General features: G+C 43.0%; 1 protein-coding gene across 1 annotated transcript in view; it reads left to right on the top strand.

Annotated features, from left to right (window-relative positions):
* Positions 1-14,753, top strand: part of ENTPD1 (ectonucleoside triphosphate diphosphohydrolase 1) — a 65,367-nt gene that overhangs the window by 42,330 nt on the left and 8,284 nt on the right. The window contains exon 7 of the mRNA XM_063101595.1: positions 14,040-14,156. Within this exon, the coding sequence (XP_062957665.1) occupies positions 14,040-14,156 (117 nt within the window). The remainder of the gene's footprint in view (positions 1-14,039; positions 14,157-14,753) is intronic.

Consider the following 14,753-nt stretch of genomic DNA (forward strand, 5'->3'; position numbering starts at 1 on the left):
TCTTTGCCTAGATGATCTGTCTAATATTGACAGTGGAGTGTTCAGGTCCCCTGCTATTATGGTATTAGTGTCTATTTCCTTCTTTAGGTCTAATAGAGTTTGTTTTATAAATCTGGCTGCTCCAACATTGGGTGCGTACATATTTATGATTGTTATGTCTTCTTGATGGATCAGTCCTTTTATCATTAAGTAGTGTCCCTCATTGTCTCTTTTTATGGTTTTTAGTTTAAAGTCTATTTTGTCAGATATAAGAATAGCCACTCCAGCTCGTTTTTCTTTTCTGTTTGCATGGTAAATCTTTTTCCATCCTTTTACTCTTAGTCTGTGTGAATCTTTATGGGTGAGGTGGGTCTCTTGTAGGCAGCATATAGTTGGGTCCTGCTTTTTGATCCAGTCAGCCAGTCTGTGTCTTTTAATTGGAGAATTTAAGCCTTTAACATTAAGAGTTGTTATTGAAAGGTGTTGATTTATTCCTAGCATTTTATTGGTTGTTTGGTTGTCTTAGGTGTCTTTTGTTCCTTGCTTTCTGATTTACTGTTTGGTTTCTTTGTTTGTTGGTTCCTTAGGTTGTAGATAGTGTTTTTGTTAGCTTGTTTTCTCTTCATGAATGCCATTTTTATTGTACTAGCGGGTTTAGATTTTTCTTAGGTTTTTATGGCAGTGGTAGTTATTTTTCAGGAACCAAACCCAGTACTCCCTTGAGGATTTCTTGTAAGGGTGGTCTTGTGGTAGTGAACTCCCGCAGTTTTTGTTTGTCTGAGAAATATACTATTTGCCCCTCATTTCGGAAGGATAGCCTTGCAGGGTAGAGTATTCTTGGCTGGCAATCTTTGTCTTTTAGTATTTTGAAAATATCATCCCATTCCTTTCTAGCTTTTAGGGTTTGTGATGAAAAGTCTGATGTTAACCTGATTGGGGCTCCCTTATAGGTGATTTGACGCTTCTCTCTTGCAGCTTTTAAGATTCTCTCTTTGTCTCTGAGTTTTGCCAATTTGACTATGACATGTCTTGGAGAAGGCCTTTTTGGGTTGAATACGTTTGGAGATCGTTGAGCTTCCTGGATCTGAAGATCTGTGATTTTTCCTATACCTGGGAAGTTTTCTGCCACTATTTTGTTGAATATGTTTTCAATGGAATCTCCATTTTCCTCCCCTTCTGGAATACCCATGACTCGGATATTTGAGCGCTTGAGGTTGTCTGATATCTCTCTCAGATTTTCTTCCATGTCCTTGATTCTTTTTTCTTTCTTTTTGTCTGCTTGTGTTATTTCAAACAGCCCATCTTCAAGTTCAGAGGTTCTCTCTTCAACTTCGACAAGCCTGCTGGTTAAACTCTCCGTTGTGTTTTTTATTTCGCTGAATAACTTCTTCAGTTCAGCAAGTTCTGCTACATTTTTTTTCAGGACATTGATTTCCTTGTATATTTCCTCTTTCAGATCCTGTATACTTTTCCTCATTTCATCATGATGTCTAGCTGAGTTTTCTTGTATCTCATTCAGTTTCCTTAGAATTATCACTCGAAATTCCTTATCAGTTATTTCAAGGGCTTCTTGTTCTATAGGATCTAGAGTATGAGATTTATTAACTTTTGGTGGTGTACTTTCTTGATTTTTTGTATTTCTGGTGTCTTTTTTTTGGTGTTTATTCATTGTGGCAGGGGGTTTCACAGTCCACCGGTTTAAGACTAATGACTAACTAGGATGTTGCTGTGGTTGCCAATTTGGTATGGCTCCCGCCGTGACTGCTCAGTTGGCCTCTAGTGTCTTGTGTGTGTGGTTGCCTCGGGTCTTGGGCTTCTCCGGGGATCCACCTTTCTGGTCAGCTTGTACTCTGCTGGGCTGGTGGATCACGTACCACAGGGTGTGTGATCTCTGTTGAGCTTTCACTTTCTGTACAGGACTTCTCCCCGTTCAGTGTGCTCTGGCCCAGGCTGTTAGATCGTGCAGTGGCGACCCCACCGGGTGTGTGGTTTCTGTCCAGTCTCCGCCTCCCTGGCCACACGTCTCCCCCCTCTGTGCACACTGTGCTGGGTTGGGGCGTGTCTTCTGCACCCCTCGTCTATCAGCTGGGCCTTCAAGACCCTGCTCAGCACCGCCTCGCCCAGGAAGTCTACCAGGTTTCTGCTAGGCACAGACGACCAGTCTCTCTGGGTGCCTTTGTAGCACTGTGTAGATCTTTCTCGGGTCTTGTTCACCTTTGTATCCCCCCGGTATAAACCGAGTCTAGTGCCCGCCTGCAGCCTGCTCTCCGGCAGGTTCAAGCAGACCTGGGAACTCTCCTACTACACTATTCCCAACCAGAAATTCGTTAGGCTTTTTTCCAAACTGGTGGTCGCAGAGATGGTATCTGCCTCCCAGTAACAGGAAGTTTACCGGGGCCGGAGTCCAGGGTGTGGTGGAGTGACAGTCGGCCCGCCAGTACTTCCTAGCCCTCCCAAAACTGGTCGGGACGCCCCACACCCCCAGCCCTGCCAGAGAACCGTGGAGGGAGTGGGAGAGTTGGCCGGCCCGCAGGGTCCGGAAAGCCCCGCGCCAGGCCAAGCAAATGGGCTCAGTGATGGCCGAGCAGGGCGGAGCTGCCCGCACCTGGGAAAATGGAGGCAGCACCGGGGCAATGAGTGGCCTGGTGGTGCAGGCGGGGAGCCGCGTGGGCATCCACCCCCCGAACAGAGCTTTGCCAGGGATCACTCACAGTGCTGTGCCAGGTCGGGCGCTCGCTCTGTCTCTGGTTTGTTGCCTTCCGTGTTCTCGGCGCTGCCGCCTCGGGCTGTTCAGTCGCGGCGCCGCTCCGGCGCTCCCAGGAGTCTTCTTTAATGCCGGCCTGAAACCTCGAATCCTGGATAGGGCAGCTGGCCGCCTTCAGTGCGGCCCCAGCCTCCGGGATCCTGGCTGCATCCACAGCAGCCCTGGCGCCGTGTTCCCTGTTTCAAGACTCGCTTTTGCAGCTAAGAGTCAGTTCTTTTCCTGCTCCACACTTCAAAGCTGTTGCCTGTAAATGAGGCAGCCTCTCCTGCCGGGGGCAAAGTGGCGTTGAGCCCCCACGACCGGCCAGCAGCAGCAGTCCTCCCTTAAGAGATGGCCAGAGGAAGGTCCACAAGTTTCCCGGCTGCCTGAGGCCCAGTGGCCACCTTTTCCACCTCAGCTACTCCGCGCCAGCCGCCGCAGCCGCCGCCATCTTGAACTCCCCCATAGTTTTTTTTTGCGGGGGGGGGGGGGGGGAATATAAAAGTAACATGATTATCGTAGAAAATTTTTTAAATATATAAAAGAGAGGAGATTTAAACATTGCTTTACATTTGATTCAGGTGTTTGTAATATTCTGAAGGCCGTCTTTATTGTATTTTCTACTCCTGTATAATGCCTGTATAATGGCATTATTCCATGATTGCATATTGTTTATTTGATTCTGTTTTGAGAGCGGATTAAATCATAACCTGCACATCCAAGGCAAGAACAAGAAGCAAAACACTGAGACTGTCTACACCACTCATTTTTTTCTTTTTCTGTGGCAAAATATACATAATGTAAAATTTACCATTTTAACTATTTTTAAGTGTACTATTCTGTGGTATTAAGTACTTTAACGTTGTTGCACAACCATCTTCACCATCTATCTCCAGAACTTTCTCATCTTCCCAAACTGAAACTCTGCACCCATTAGACAGAACATTACCTCCGCATTCCTTCTTCCCTTCAGCCACTGGTACCACCTTTCTACTTTCTGAATGAATTTGACTATTCCTGTTACCATCATATAAGTGGAATCATACAATATTCGTCTTTTTGTGAAACTGGTTTATTTCTCCTAGCATAATGTCTTCAATAAACCAGTCATTCTTAAAACCATTAGACCACAAGACTCTTTTGAGAATCCGATGAAAGCTAAGAATCTTTCAAGCAGAAAAATGTATGTGTGAAGGTATATCAAAATTTTTGGAAATTTAAAAGACATCATGATCCCTTGAGGTGGATCTATCTGTGAACCTCGAGTTAAGAACCCTTAACCTAGACCAAAAAGTACGTAGAAAGTAAAGATTAAGGTAGAATTGTGAGCCCAAGCAGGGCAGTGGCTGGGGTGAATACCTCCAGGTGTCAGGAGTCAAGTCTGTTGAGAAATATGGAGAACAACAGATATAGACACATATGCCAGAGACAGATGACCCTGAAATTGACACAACTCCTCCCTCCGAAATGCTTCCTGCTAGGGCAGAGCCAACCAAAGACTTAGTAATACAAGCATATAGGCCATGTTAGAGAAGCAAGTTAGAAAGAATAGTCAAGATAGATTGGAGGGCCGAGCCGTGGCGCACTGAAGAGAGTGTGGCGCTGGGAGCGCAGCGACGCTCCCGCCGCGGGTTCGGATCCTATATAGGAATGGCCGGTGCACTCACTGGCTGAGTGCCGGTCACGAAAAAGACCAAAAAAAAAAAAAAAAAAAAAGAGAGAGAGATAGATTGGGGAAGGGAGGGAGGTCATGCCAAGTGGTGAGTTTGGGGCAGAATTCTTGATACAAAACTGTAATGCTAGTTCCTTCTGTGACTACAAATGCTTCTTTTCTATTTCAAACTACTTTCAATGTGTTTTTGATTGGACCTTTGGAAAATGGTTTAACAAAACCCTTTTTTACTCCTGTATGGTTAAATTTGGCTTTTGGTTAACTTTCTGGCTTTGTTTCCCTGGAAAACTGATAAAAGTGGAATGCCAGCTATATTATTGGGCAACAGTGCTTATGATAAAAATGACCCTTGAGAAGGAAGTTGCATCTGGACTGGAAGAAATTACACATGTACTATATACCTACTCTGTGGGCTTCCCTAATCTGCATAAAGGCTCTATATCTGTGGTGTGTATAACAAAAGGCTTTATCTCTATAGCACTGTAACATCTGTCATACTACCTGTTATTTATGTTTGAGTTCTGTTGCCTTCCACTAGGAGGCAGGATTTTCATCTGTTCTGATGACTGTTGTATCACTGCAAGAATAGTTCTTGCAACACAGTTGGTACTCAGTAAATATTGAATGAATGATGAATGAATGAATGAAATGCAGCCAAGAAGTTAAGCAAGATGTGGAATGAAAAAAAAATGGCTATTGGCTTTAGCAGTTAGGATGTCACTGGTGATTTTAAGTGCAGTTTCAGAGTCCATGTCAGAGTGGACTAAGGGATGCCTGGGAGATGTTCCAGTGTTGGGGAGCAAGGAGGAGGGTGGGTAACATATCACAAAAACAAGAAAAAGTTTTAGAGAGGATAGAGTGTTGGACTGAAACCAGCTTGACTAAATTTAATAGGAATTTATGTATTACATTTCTGTATAGGTTAAAAATCACAGAAGTATGGCTGGCAAAAATGGGTATTGTCTTTATCGGTTGATATGTCTGTCTCCCCCACTAGGTCCAGAGGCCCTGGAAGGCAGGGTTTGTCTTTTTAATCTTCCATTTCTAGGCCAGCCAGAATGCCTTGGAACATTGTATATGTTCATTAAAAGAACTTTAGTACTTGGAATATTCTAGTGAGAGGAACAGCACCCACAGAAGCCTGGAGGTGAGAAAGTATTAAACACCTTCAGAGACCTGCAAATAATTCGTGGGTTTCTGTGAGGGCCAGGCAGGAGACTTGCCTTTGGTATTCTAAAGGCAAAAGTGGCACCAAAACAGAAGAGCATGGGCCCCAACCCCCAAGCCACTTACTGACAGATGCACATGCACTTGTGCATTTTTGTTCGCACCATTACCAAGAACACATTTGGTATAAAGCATAGTACCCTTTTCTGACATGGCTCTATGTCCTCAGAATGTGGTTTATTAGTAAGCCCAAAGTGTTGGCAGCTACTCTGACATGTTTCTTCTTCCATGAATCTTGTTTCATTATTATTTAAAAAGCAAATGTCTTTCCAGCTTCCTCTTCACTTCACTTCTTTGTAAGATCTTGATAGTCACGGGTTTATGATGAGCTTGAAATGGGTTATTTTTGGCTTTCCTTCGATTTCAGCTTAGATGTTTCAGGCAGCTCTGATGTTTCAAATTATCCTGAGATCTTTCCTTTTTTGGTATCAGTATCTGAACAAAAGTCACCAATTCACTCTTTTTGATTCAGAGGGTTGAGATTAACTATGAGAGCTGTTCAGTGATTCACACACCTCTGTAAGCTGCTCTAGATATATTCTTGGGAGAGATTCTCTTTTATTATCTTTGTTGATATTAATAGATTCTGCATTAATCTGCCCTTGGTCACAGCTGAACTCTTAAACTACAGAATCTTAGTGTTGGAGGGAACTTTAGCACATATGCTATCTAACCTCCTATCTCATGCAGAAATACCTTCTATTCTACTATATTGCCAAGTAGGTCTCCCAACTGATTGGGTTGGTTGCAGGAAGCACACTACATCACAAAACCTTCCACTTTTTTTTTAGAATTGTTTTAATTTTTAGAAAGTTACTTTTATGGGGTTGTAACTTCCTAAAAATTAAAATTTCAAATTATGGTTATATTTCAGCTTTTTTAATCTACCTAAAATAAATCAAAGCCTTCCCTTTTAACTATTGAATATAAGTTTGTTTCCTTACACTCATTACTATTAAGTTAGAACGTCAGTTATCTTAGTATCTTTCTTAAAATTGTTTGTATATTCTGTTTCTGGGAGGTGGCTGATGGCTTCCCGCCCCGCCCCCCCCCCCCCCCCCCCCCCCGCAGCTGAAAGATTTTGATCTTTAGCTGCCTTTGTTTGAGGTTTATGATCCATAAACTTGGGTTTCTATGGTACAGGAAAATGGTGGTGATTTAAGGAAAAATGAAGACGAAGATATAGCTATAGGGGTCTGGAAAGAAAATTATTCCAAGCTTTGGGTAAATAGATACCCCCTTTTGAGGGGTATAGAGAAGGACCATTCCTAGGACTTGGAGAAAATAGAACATATTTTAGGCTCTAGGGTAAAAATAGGTTATGTCCAACAGTTGGAAAGTGATCCAATCTTTTTGAGAGAGGATCTGAAAAGATATGTACAGATATTTAAAATATGCTCATCTTTAGTTTTTAAATTGAAGTGTAACGTATCTGCAATAAAGTGTGCACATTTTAAGGCACAGCTTGGTAGTTTTTAAGGTATACACTCGTGAGTCATTACTTAAGTGAAAATATAGAACATTTCCAGCGCTCCAACAGGCTCCCTTTTTCCTGCTTCCAGTTGATAATCTCCCCTTCAAAGGTAGCCACTACTCTGATGTTTTAGTCTGTTTTGTGTTGCTATAACAGAAATACCTGAGACTGGGTAACTTATAAGAAAAAGAAGTTTATTTGGCTTATGATTCTGGGACAGCTGCATTTGGCATAGAAGTCAGGCTGCTTCTACTCATGGCGGAAAGTGGCAGGGAGTTGGTGGGTATAAGCAGATCACATGGCGAGAGGAAGCAAGAGAGGAAGAGAGAGAGAGAGAGAGAGAGAGAGAGAGAGAGAGGAGAGAGAGAGAGAGAGAGAGAGAGAGAGAGAGAGAGAGAGAGAGAGAGAGAGAGCCAAGATCTTCTTAAGCAACGAGTTCTCGTGGGAACTAACAGAGCGAGAACTCACTCATTAATCCCCCCTTCCCCCAGGGAGAGCATTAGTCCATTCATAAGTGATCCGCCCCCATGACTCAATCAGTTTCCAACACTGCCACATTGGGGATCAAATTTCCACATGAGTTTGGGAGGGGACAACACATACAAACTCCATCATCTGATATCTATCACCTTAGATTAGTTTTGCCAGTTTTTAGAATCGTGGTCTGTCTATATTCTTTTGCATCTGGCTTCTTTCACTCACTATTGTCTGAGATTTACCTGTGTTGTTGAATGTAACAGTAGTTTATTCTTTCATTGCAGAATAGTATTCCTTTGTAGGAACACATCATAATTTATCGATTCTACATTTGGTAGACATTTGGGTTGTTTCCAGTGTTGAAGTATTATGAATTGCTATGTGGACATTCTTGAACATGTCTTTTAGTGAATATTTACACTCATAAAATATATTTACCTCTGATCATCTTACCCCAAGGAAATTATGTCTAGGAAGTGGGCAGGCAAAGGTACAAAGATCCATGTACATTGTAGACTTGTTACAGTAGTGAAATATTAGAAAGCCTAAATACTCAGAAATAGGAGATTGTTTAGATAAATTATGTTATATCCATACAGAGAACCTATTATAGTCAGTTAAATGAGTGAGGTAAAGCTACATGGAAACTTGACCATAATATATTATTATTATGTAAAACAAAGCAGGATTATAAAACATTGTGTCTAGTACCATCACTTTTAGGTTACTATTTTACATATATATTCGTGATAGGCATTAAACAGTAAATTGTTAAAAGTGTTTATCTTTAGGGGATGGTTAGATTATGGGGAGACTTTCATTTTTAACTTGTAGTGTTTAAATTCTGTATTACTTTTGAATAAGCCAGAATTTTAAAGACTTTTCTGTTTTGAAAAAAAAGAAATGAAGAAGGCAACTTTCATGTGTTGAGAAATAAATGAGAGCAGGATTCTGAGATACCAAACAGAAGCTTCTGAAGTTCAGGGGAAAATTTCCAAGAGCTCATGGCGAGCAGTTTTGGGGGGCAAGGGGAGGGGGCAAGGACCAGGAGACTCTGCTAACCTGATTGCTGTATGTCCCACTGAAGGCTCAATATGTTGCTAAATCTACCTCATAGAAATTTTTATCTGTTTTTAATACTTTTTACTTTAAAAAGCAAATGTCACACCTTAGCAAAAGCAAGAGAATTTCTAGGTGCTTACTTAACTCATTAAGTCTTTTACTAATAGAATAAGCTCTCAGACTAGTTTCAGAAAGTCTTTTGAAATGTAATAACTTGAAGAAATATTTACTATTGCTTTATTACATTCTCATTGTTTTTTAAAAAAATTTAATTGTACAAAAGGCTTAAAGTAAAAACTAAAGATTCCTTGAGGAAAACATGCTTAATAGTTGTAATTAATAGTGTGAACTTTTCCAGGCATTTGCTATGCATTATCCAAGCATATAGAAATTTATCCTGTCTGTTAACAGAGATTTGCTGACCATCTATTACATTCTAGGCAGTACCCTTTGAACTAGAGACAGAGCAGCTTTCTGCCACTTATTCATTTATAGAGCTCTTGTGTGTGCCAAGTGCCATGTTAGTGGGGCAGATTCAGCCAAGAACAAGGCAGATTCCATCCCTGCCATCACAGAACTGGCATTCTAGAGGGCAGGCAGACAAGAGATCAGAAACACAAACAAAAGCAAATCAGACTGTGGTAACTGCTGGGAAGAAAGAGAGCAATGGAGGTGCCTAGTCTAGGCTGGTGGTCAGAGACTCTTTTCGGAGGAAATGTGGAAGTCGAGGGAATTCCAGCAGAGGAAATAGCAAGTGTGCAGGCCCTGAGGAGGAAAAGCTTGGCAGTGACTGAAGGTCAGGGTGGCTGGGGTGTGGTGGGCAAGGTGGATGGGGGTATGAGATGACCAGGTAGGCAGGCTTACAACATGCCTGGCCTTGAGAGACCTGGTAGAGTTTGGACTTAATTTTAAGTAAAATTAGGAGCCAATGGAGGCTTTAAGCAGAGGAGTGATAGGATCAAATTTTAAAAAATATTCCTGCTACTGCTGTGTGAAGGATGGATTGGAGTAGGACCAGAAAGGTCATGTGGAAACCAACGAAGAGGCCATTGCCGGGTCCACACAAGAGATGGTCGTGGCTTGGGTTAAGATGGTAGAAATAGGACCACATATCATGATCTTGTTTTACAACTGGCATACAGTAATATTTAAAGTGTTGTTTCCTGAGTTCAGGGGATATGGAGGCTGCCTTTCAGAGTTCCTGGGGAGCTTGACTTCCCAAAGGAATGAGCACACCAGTTCAGAGGTTAAATGTACAGAGGTATTTATAGTAGCATTGCTCACAGGGGGAAACACCGGAAATGAAGAGAATGTCCACTAGTAGGTGGTTGTGGAATGAATTAAGATACAGGCACACAATAGACTCTTATGTAGCCACTAGAGTGTCCCCAGCTGATTTGGAGGGATTTCCATAAAGGATTGTTGAGTAAGAAAAGCAAGATGCAGATGGGTTTAAAATTTCATTTATAAAACAAACCCTTTATACACGTGTGTTTGTATATGACTATGAGCATGGAAAAAAAAGAAAGGCTTCATATTAAGTTGTTAACATGGGCTTCTGCTGGGGTAGAAGTGGAGGTGAAAATCAAGGCCAAAAAAATTTATTAAAAAGGATTAAAATGCTCACACTTATTTGTTTTCATTAAATTAGATATGTTATATATGTATAAGAATATTTTTTTAAATAATGCAACTTTTAAGAGGTTGGCATAGGGTTTATTTTAGCTGGAATTGAATCATAAGCTCTGTTTGCAGAGGGAAAGTGTCAAGTAAAGGGTATCTTTCCTGTTGTCTGAGTCAGAATTGAGCCCCCAGTGGGATCTCTGTTACCCGCTATTTCTTTGCCCACCAAAACCCTGTTTCTTTGCCTATGAGAATTACATAAGAATGTTGCTTGGCTTATTTGGGAATCACATTTCCTTTCTACGCTCACTTCTGGTTCAGTAATCTTACAGAAGGCACATTACAATGCGTGATCCAAACCACTTCTAGTACAGGCACAACTTTTGACTCCCCTTGAATAATCACAATAGACTTTCTGACTCAGCCCAGTGCCTAGCATTGAGTCAAAAAGGCAGTTACAGGGTAGTATAAAGTATAATAAAAGTTATATGTGTATATTAGCATGAAAAAAAATGCTAGAAGCCTGTATACCATATTTAGTAGCAGTTGTCCCTAGGTGGTAGAATTAGGGGTTATTTTAATAGGATGTTTTCTTTTTACACCAATTTTTACTTTCAACTTTTTCTATAGTTGACATGTATGATAATAATAATGATTTTTTTAAACTTTGGTTGTGTCTAGAATAGTGCCTAGATCATAGTAGACCTGCAATAAATATTTGTTCAATAAAGATTGATTTTTATTAAGAAAGCAGTACATGTTCATTATAGAAAATAGGGAAAAATAAGCACAAATAAGGAGGGGGAAAATCCTTATAATTTTGCCATTCAGGGATAACTTCCAATATCTCTGTATAGAATTTTCCAGTTTCATTTATTTATTAAAAAATTCAATATGATCCATAGCTTTTAATTTTTTTATTATTTTTTCTATATTTTTACTTTTATTTTTTATGTTATTACAATATAATACTCTTACTTCTGGTATCACCATGAGTCAAGTTGCACTTCAATTTTCAATGATCATTCATCTATTCAGAATATTTACTGAGCATGTAACAAGTGGCAAGTGCTGTTCTAGATAATGAAGACACGGTAGTTAGAAAACAGCCATAGTTCCATCCTCATACAGTTTACAATCTGGCAGGAAAAACAGAAAGACTACAGGGTAGTACAGATTGAGCAGAGTAAATATAAAGAGGGTCAAATAAGGTCTCTCTCAGAAACTGTTTCTTCAAATTAATTCCAGAATATGAGTAAATTTTCCCAGCACAAGAAGGAGGAGATCAAGTTATAAGAGAGGCATAGGAATAAGTGAGGCACTTTTGAGGAACTTTAAAAATTCAGACATGGCTCAAATGGAAAGAGACGTGATTCCATGGAGAAGAATTTCTTAATTTAAAAAAAAGTAATTTATATATTTATTAATATATGTTTTTTTATATTCTATGATGTTGGGGAGCAGTTGGGGGAGAGGGAGGGGGAAATGGGAAGGAGATAGGGTGGGAGAAGGAGGAAGGAGGCAGGGCAGAGTTGAAGCCTGTGGCACCCCCCTCATTCCTGCATGGGAGGCCAGGGGGCTTCCACCGGTGGCTTGGTCATTGCCGAGCTAGGTGCAGATGTCAGAGGGATGTGGCTGAAGCCCTCACCCCCTCACCACCCCAGCTCAGGAGCCTGGGACCCTTCCTGCAGCGGTTTGGTGGTCATTGCTGGGCTGGTTGTGGGTGCTGGGGGGCATGGCTGAGGCATCCAGCCCTCTCCCCTCCCTGGCTTAGTAGTCCAGGGGACATCCGGTCCTTCTAGGTTTTATAGATGTTCTTTGGTAATGTGAGACCTTTGCTACTTAATATCAAACTTCGTCTCTGGTCTGTAAGTATTTTGTTTTTTCTTCCAGTTCTGTGTTCCATTATTTGCTGTTCCCACCACTTAAACTCTGCACTGGAACTAATTTGTCGTCCTTTGCTTACTTCTAAAATGGGGGAACTTCCTGTGGGAACCTGCACTTGAGCTGTGTGGTTGAGCTAGATTGTTGCCTTGCTGCTGAGTCCCTGGGGAAGCCTTTTTGTGCAGCCCAGGTTTTAATGGTTGACTTTATAGGTACTTCTGGGTCTTGTGAGATCTGGGCACCTGGGTTGTATAGAAACTCTGGTCTGGGCCTGAGTGTTTTCAGCAAACTGCACCTCATGCAGTTCTGTATTGCTGACCAGTCTCCACTGAGTGGTCCTGCACTGATTAGGGAGCAGATCAGCTGTCCTTGCTGTGTCCCAGTGTTCCCCCAGTGGGCCCATCTCCCCCAACGCCTGTGCTCCAAACACTTCCCGTGGGACCGGCCTTGTGCTGGTCCCTTGCAATGACTAACTGGACTCTGAGTGGCTCCTTTTCTTCAGTCATCGTGGGGCCTCACTCCTGTGTGGGTCCATGGGAACCCTATTAGTGGACTTGCTGGCCTGGGAGTCACCAAGGCCCTCTTCTCCCCTGCTGCCTCTAAGTGACTTCATCCGAAGGGCACAGCTGTGGCTTTTGCCAGGATCTGCTCTGTGCGCTCAGCAGCTCCAGCCTGGAAGCAGCCAGGGCTCGAAATGGTCGAAGCGGTTCTTTCTCTCATCTGGCTTCTCCCCCTTCATGCACTCCGTAGGTCTCTCCTCCTCTTCCTCTGAGCTAGAGCGTGGCTATCGTTGATTTTTAGTAGTTGTACATTGATTTGTGGCAGAGAGTGGCCTGGGGACCGTCTGTTCCGCCATCCTGACCGGAAGCCTCTTCTGCCGCTGGGCGCAGTACCCGCTGCTTGGTGCTGGGGACTCTGCAGCGGCACCGCCACGACAACGAGGCCTCGCAGGGCGGAAGGGCGCAGGTGCGGGTGCCGTGGGGCGTCCTCAGGCAGCGCCGTGGGCAGCTTCCCCCTGCCCGCCGGACACCGGCTGGGGGCGGGCGCAGCTTCGGAGACTCGTGCGGCGGAGTCTGGCTTTCTGAACCGGCTCCCGCTCGGGGCCGCTGCTCCAGAGCTCGCCTGGTCCCTCCGGTGCTGGGCCCATCGTGCGTCCCTGCAGCGGTGGACCTGAGCGGGACTGCAGGGCACCCCGTGCACTGAACAGTCTCTGTGGCGCTGCAGCCTTGGAAGACAGCCCCCACCCTACCCCCACGCTACCCCTGCTCCGGCCGGCCCTCCTGGCTCTAGACCAAGTCCAACCTCGATAGGTACATAGCTTTCTAAAATGGGACTTTTTAAAAAAAATTTATTCTTTTATTTATTACGAATATTCATGAGATACAAAGCTGATTGTCCCCCCTTCCTGCCCATGATGTGGGGGCCAGATTCATACTGGGGGCATACCCATTACCAGAAATGACTTTTGTACCCTTTGTCCCCTTCCAGTTATCCCCCAACCTCCCTCCCCTTCCCCTCGACTCCAATTTGTAGCCCCAGGAATGTTCCCTTCCTCTGTTGGATCATGGCACTACTGTGGTCTTTCTTTCCTGCCTTCTGTAACTCCTTCCTCTCTCTTTTCTCATCCTCTTTTCCCATCTTTATTTCTCTCTGACTCTCCTAGTACAATTATAGAGAAAAGTAACTGCCAAGTGGCTTAGAGATGTGTCAGCAGCAAAGTGGCCCCTCTTGCAGGAAGGAAACAGCTCCTGAGTCTGGAATATCACTTGGCATGTTAATTTACTTAATAGAGATTTCCAGGCACCTGCACTAGGGAGAGGTATGGCCTTTAGAAGAGCAAAGCAACATCCATAGTCTATGTTGGACACAGCCTAAAACTCTGCAATTTTTTCTTGCAGGCATTTTCAGCTTTTTATTTTGTGATGAACTTTTTAAACTTGACATCAGAGAAAGTCTCTTCTCAGGAAAAGGTGATTGAGATGATGGGAAATTTCTGCTCCAAGTCTTGGGAGGAGGTAAGCAGCTAGAAACAACGCTATTACAATTGCCCTGTGCCCTCGATAGTGTGGAAGATATATATAATCTTAAACTTGCACTGGTTTGACCAAAATCCAGCAAATGTGTTAGAGAAGCCCAGTTTAGGAAAGAATTCATCAGCATTCCTTGATAACTTGACATACAGTGGCTTAAATGAGGTCTTATTTTTCTTACCTACTATGAAGTCTGGCAGTAGGCAGCTGCTGGCATAGGGTCAGAAGAAGCTCCACTCCATCTCAGCCATTGCTTTTACAGTTCTGTTGTTATGCCTCTTTCCTCATGGACACAAGGCGGTTTCTGTGGCTTCAGTCATCACAGCCCTATTCAAGGTCAGAAGAAGGGTAGGACCAGAAACATCTGTTCCTTTTTACAGGAAAGCGAAAGCTATCCCAGAAGCCCCTCAGCAGTGTTCCTCTTATATCTCATTGGCCAGGATTGGCTGGTAAAGCAAGGTGCAGGATTTTATGACTGGCTTAGAGCCTTAGAGTTAATCATGAACTGCTGCCTGGAACTGGGCACATTGTCATCCACTTGCCTCCCCTAGCCTCCAAAGTGAAGTTCTATTAGCATTGAAG

The sequence above is a fragment of the Cynocephalus volans genome, chromosome 7, assembly GCF_027409185.1.
Source record: "Cynocephalus volans isolate mCynVol1 chromosome 7, mCynVol1.pri, whole genome shotgun sequence".
In the NCBI taxonomy this organism is placed as follows: Eukaryota; Metazoa; Chordata; class Mammalia; order Dermoptera; family Cynocephalidae; genus Cynocephalus; species Cynocephalus volans.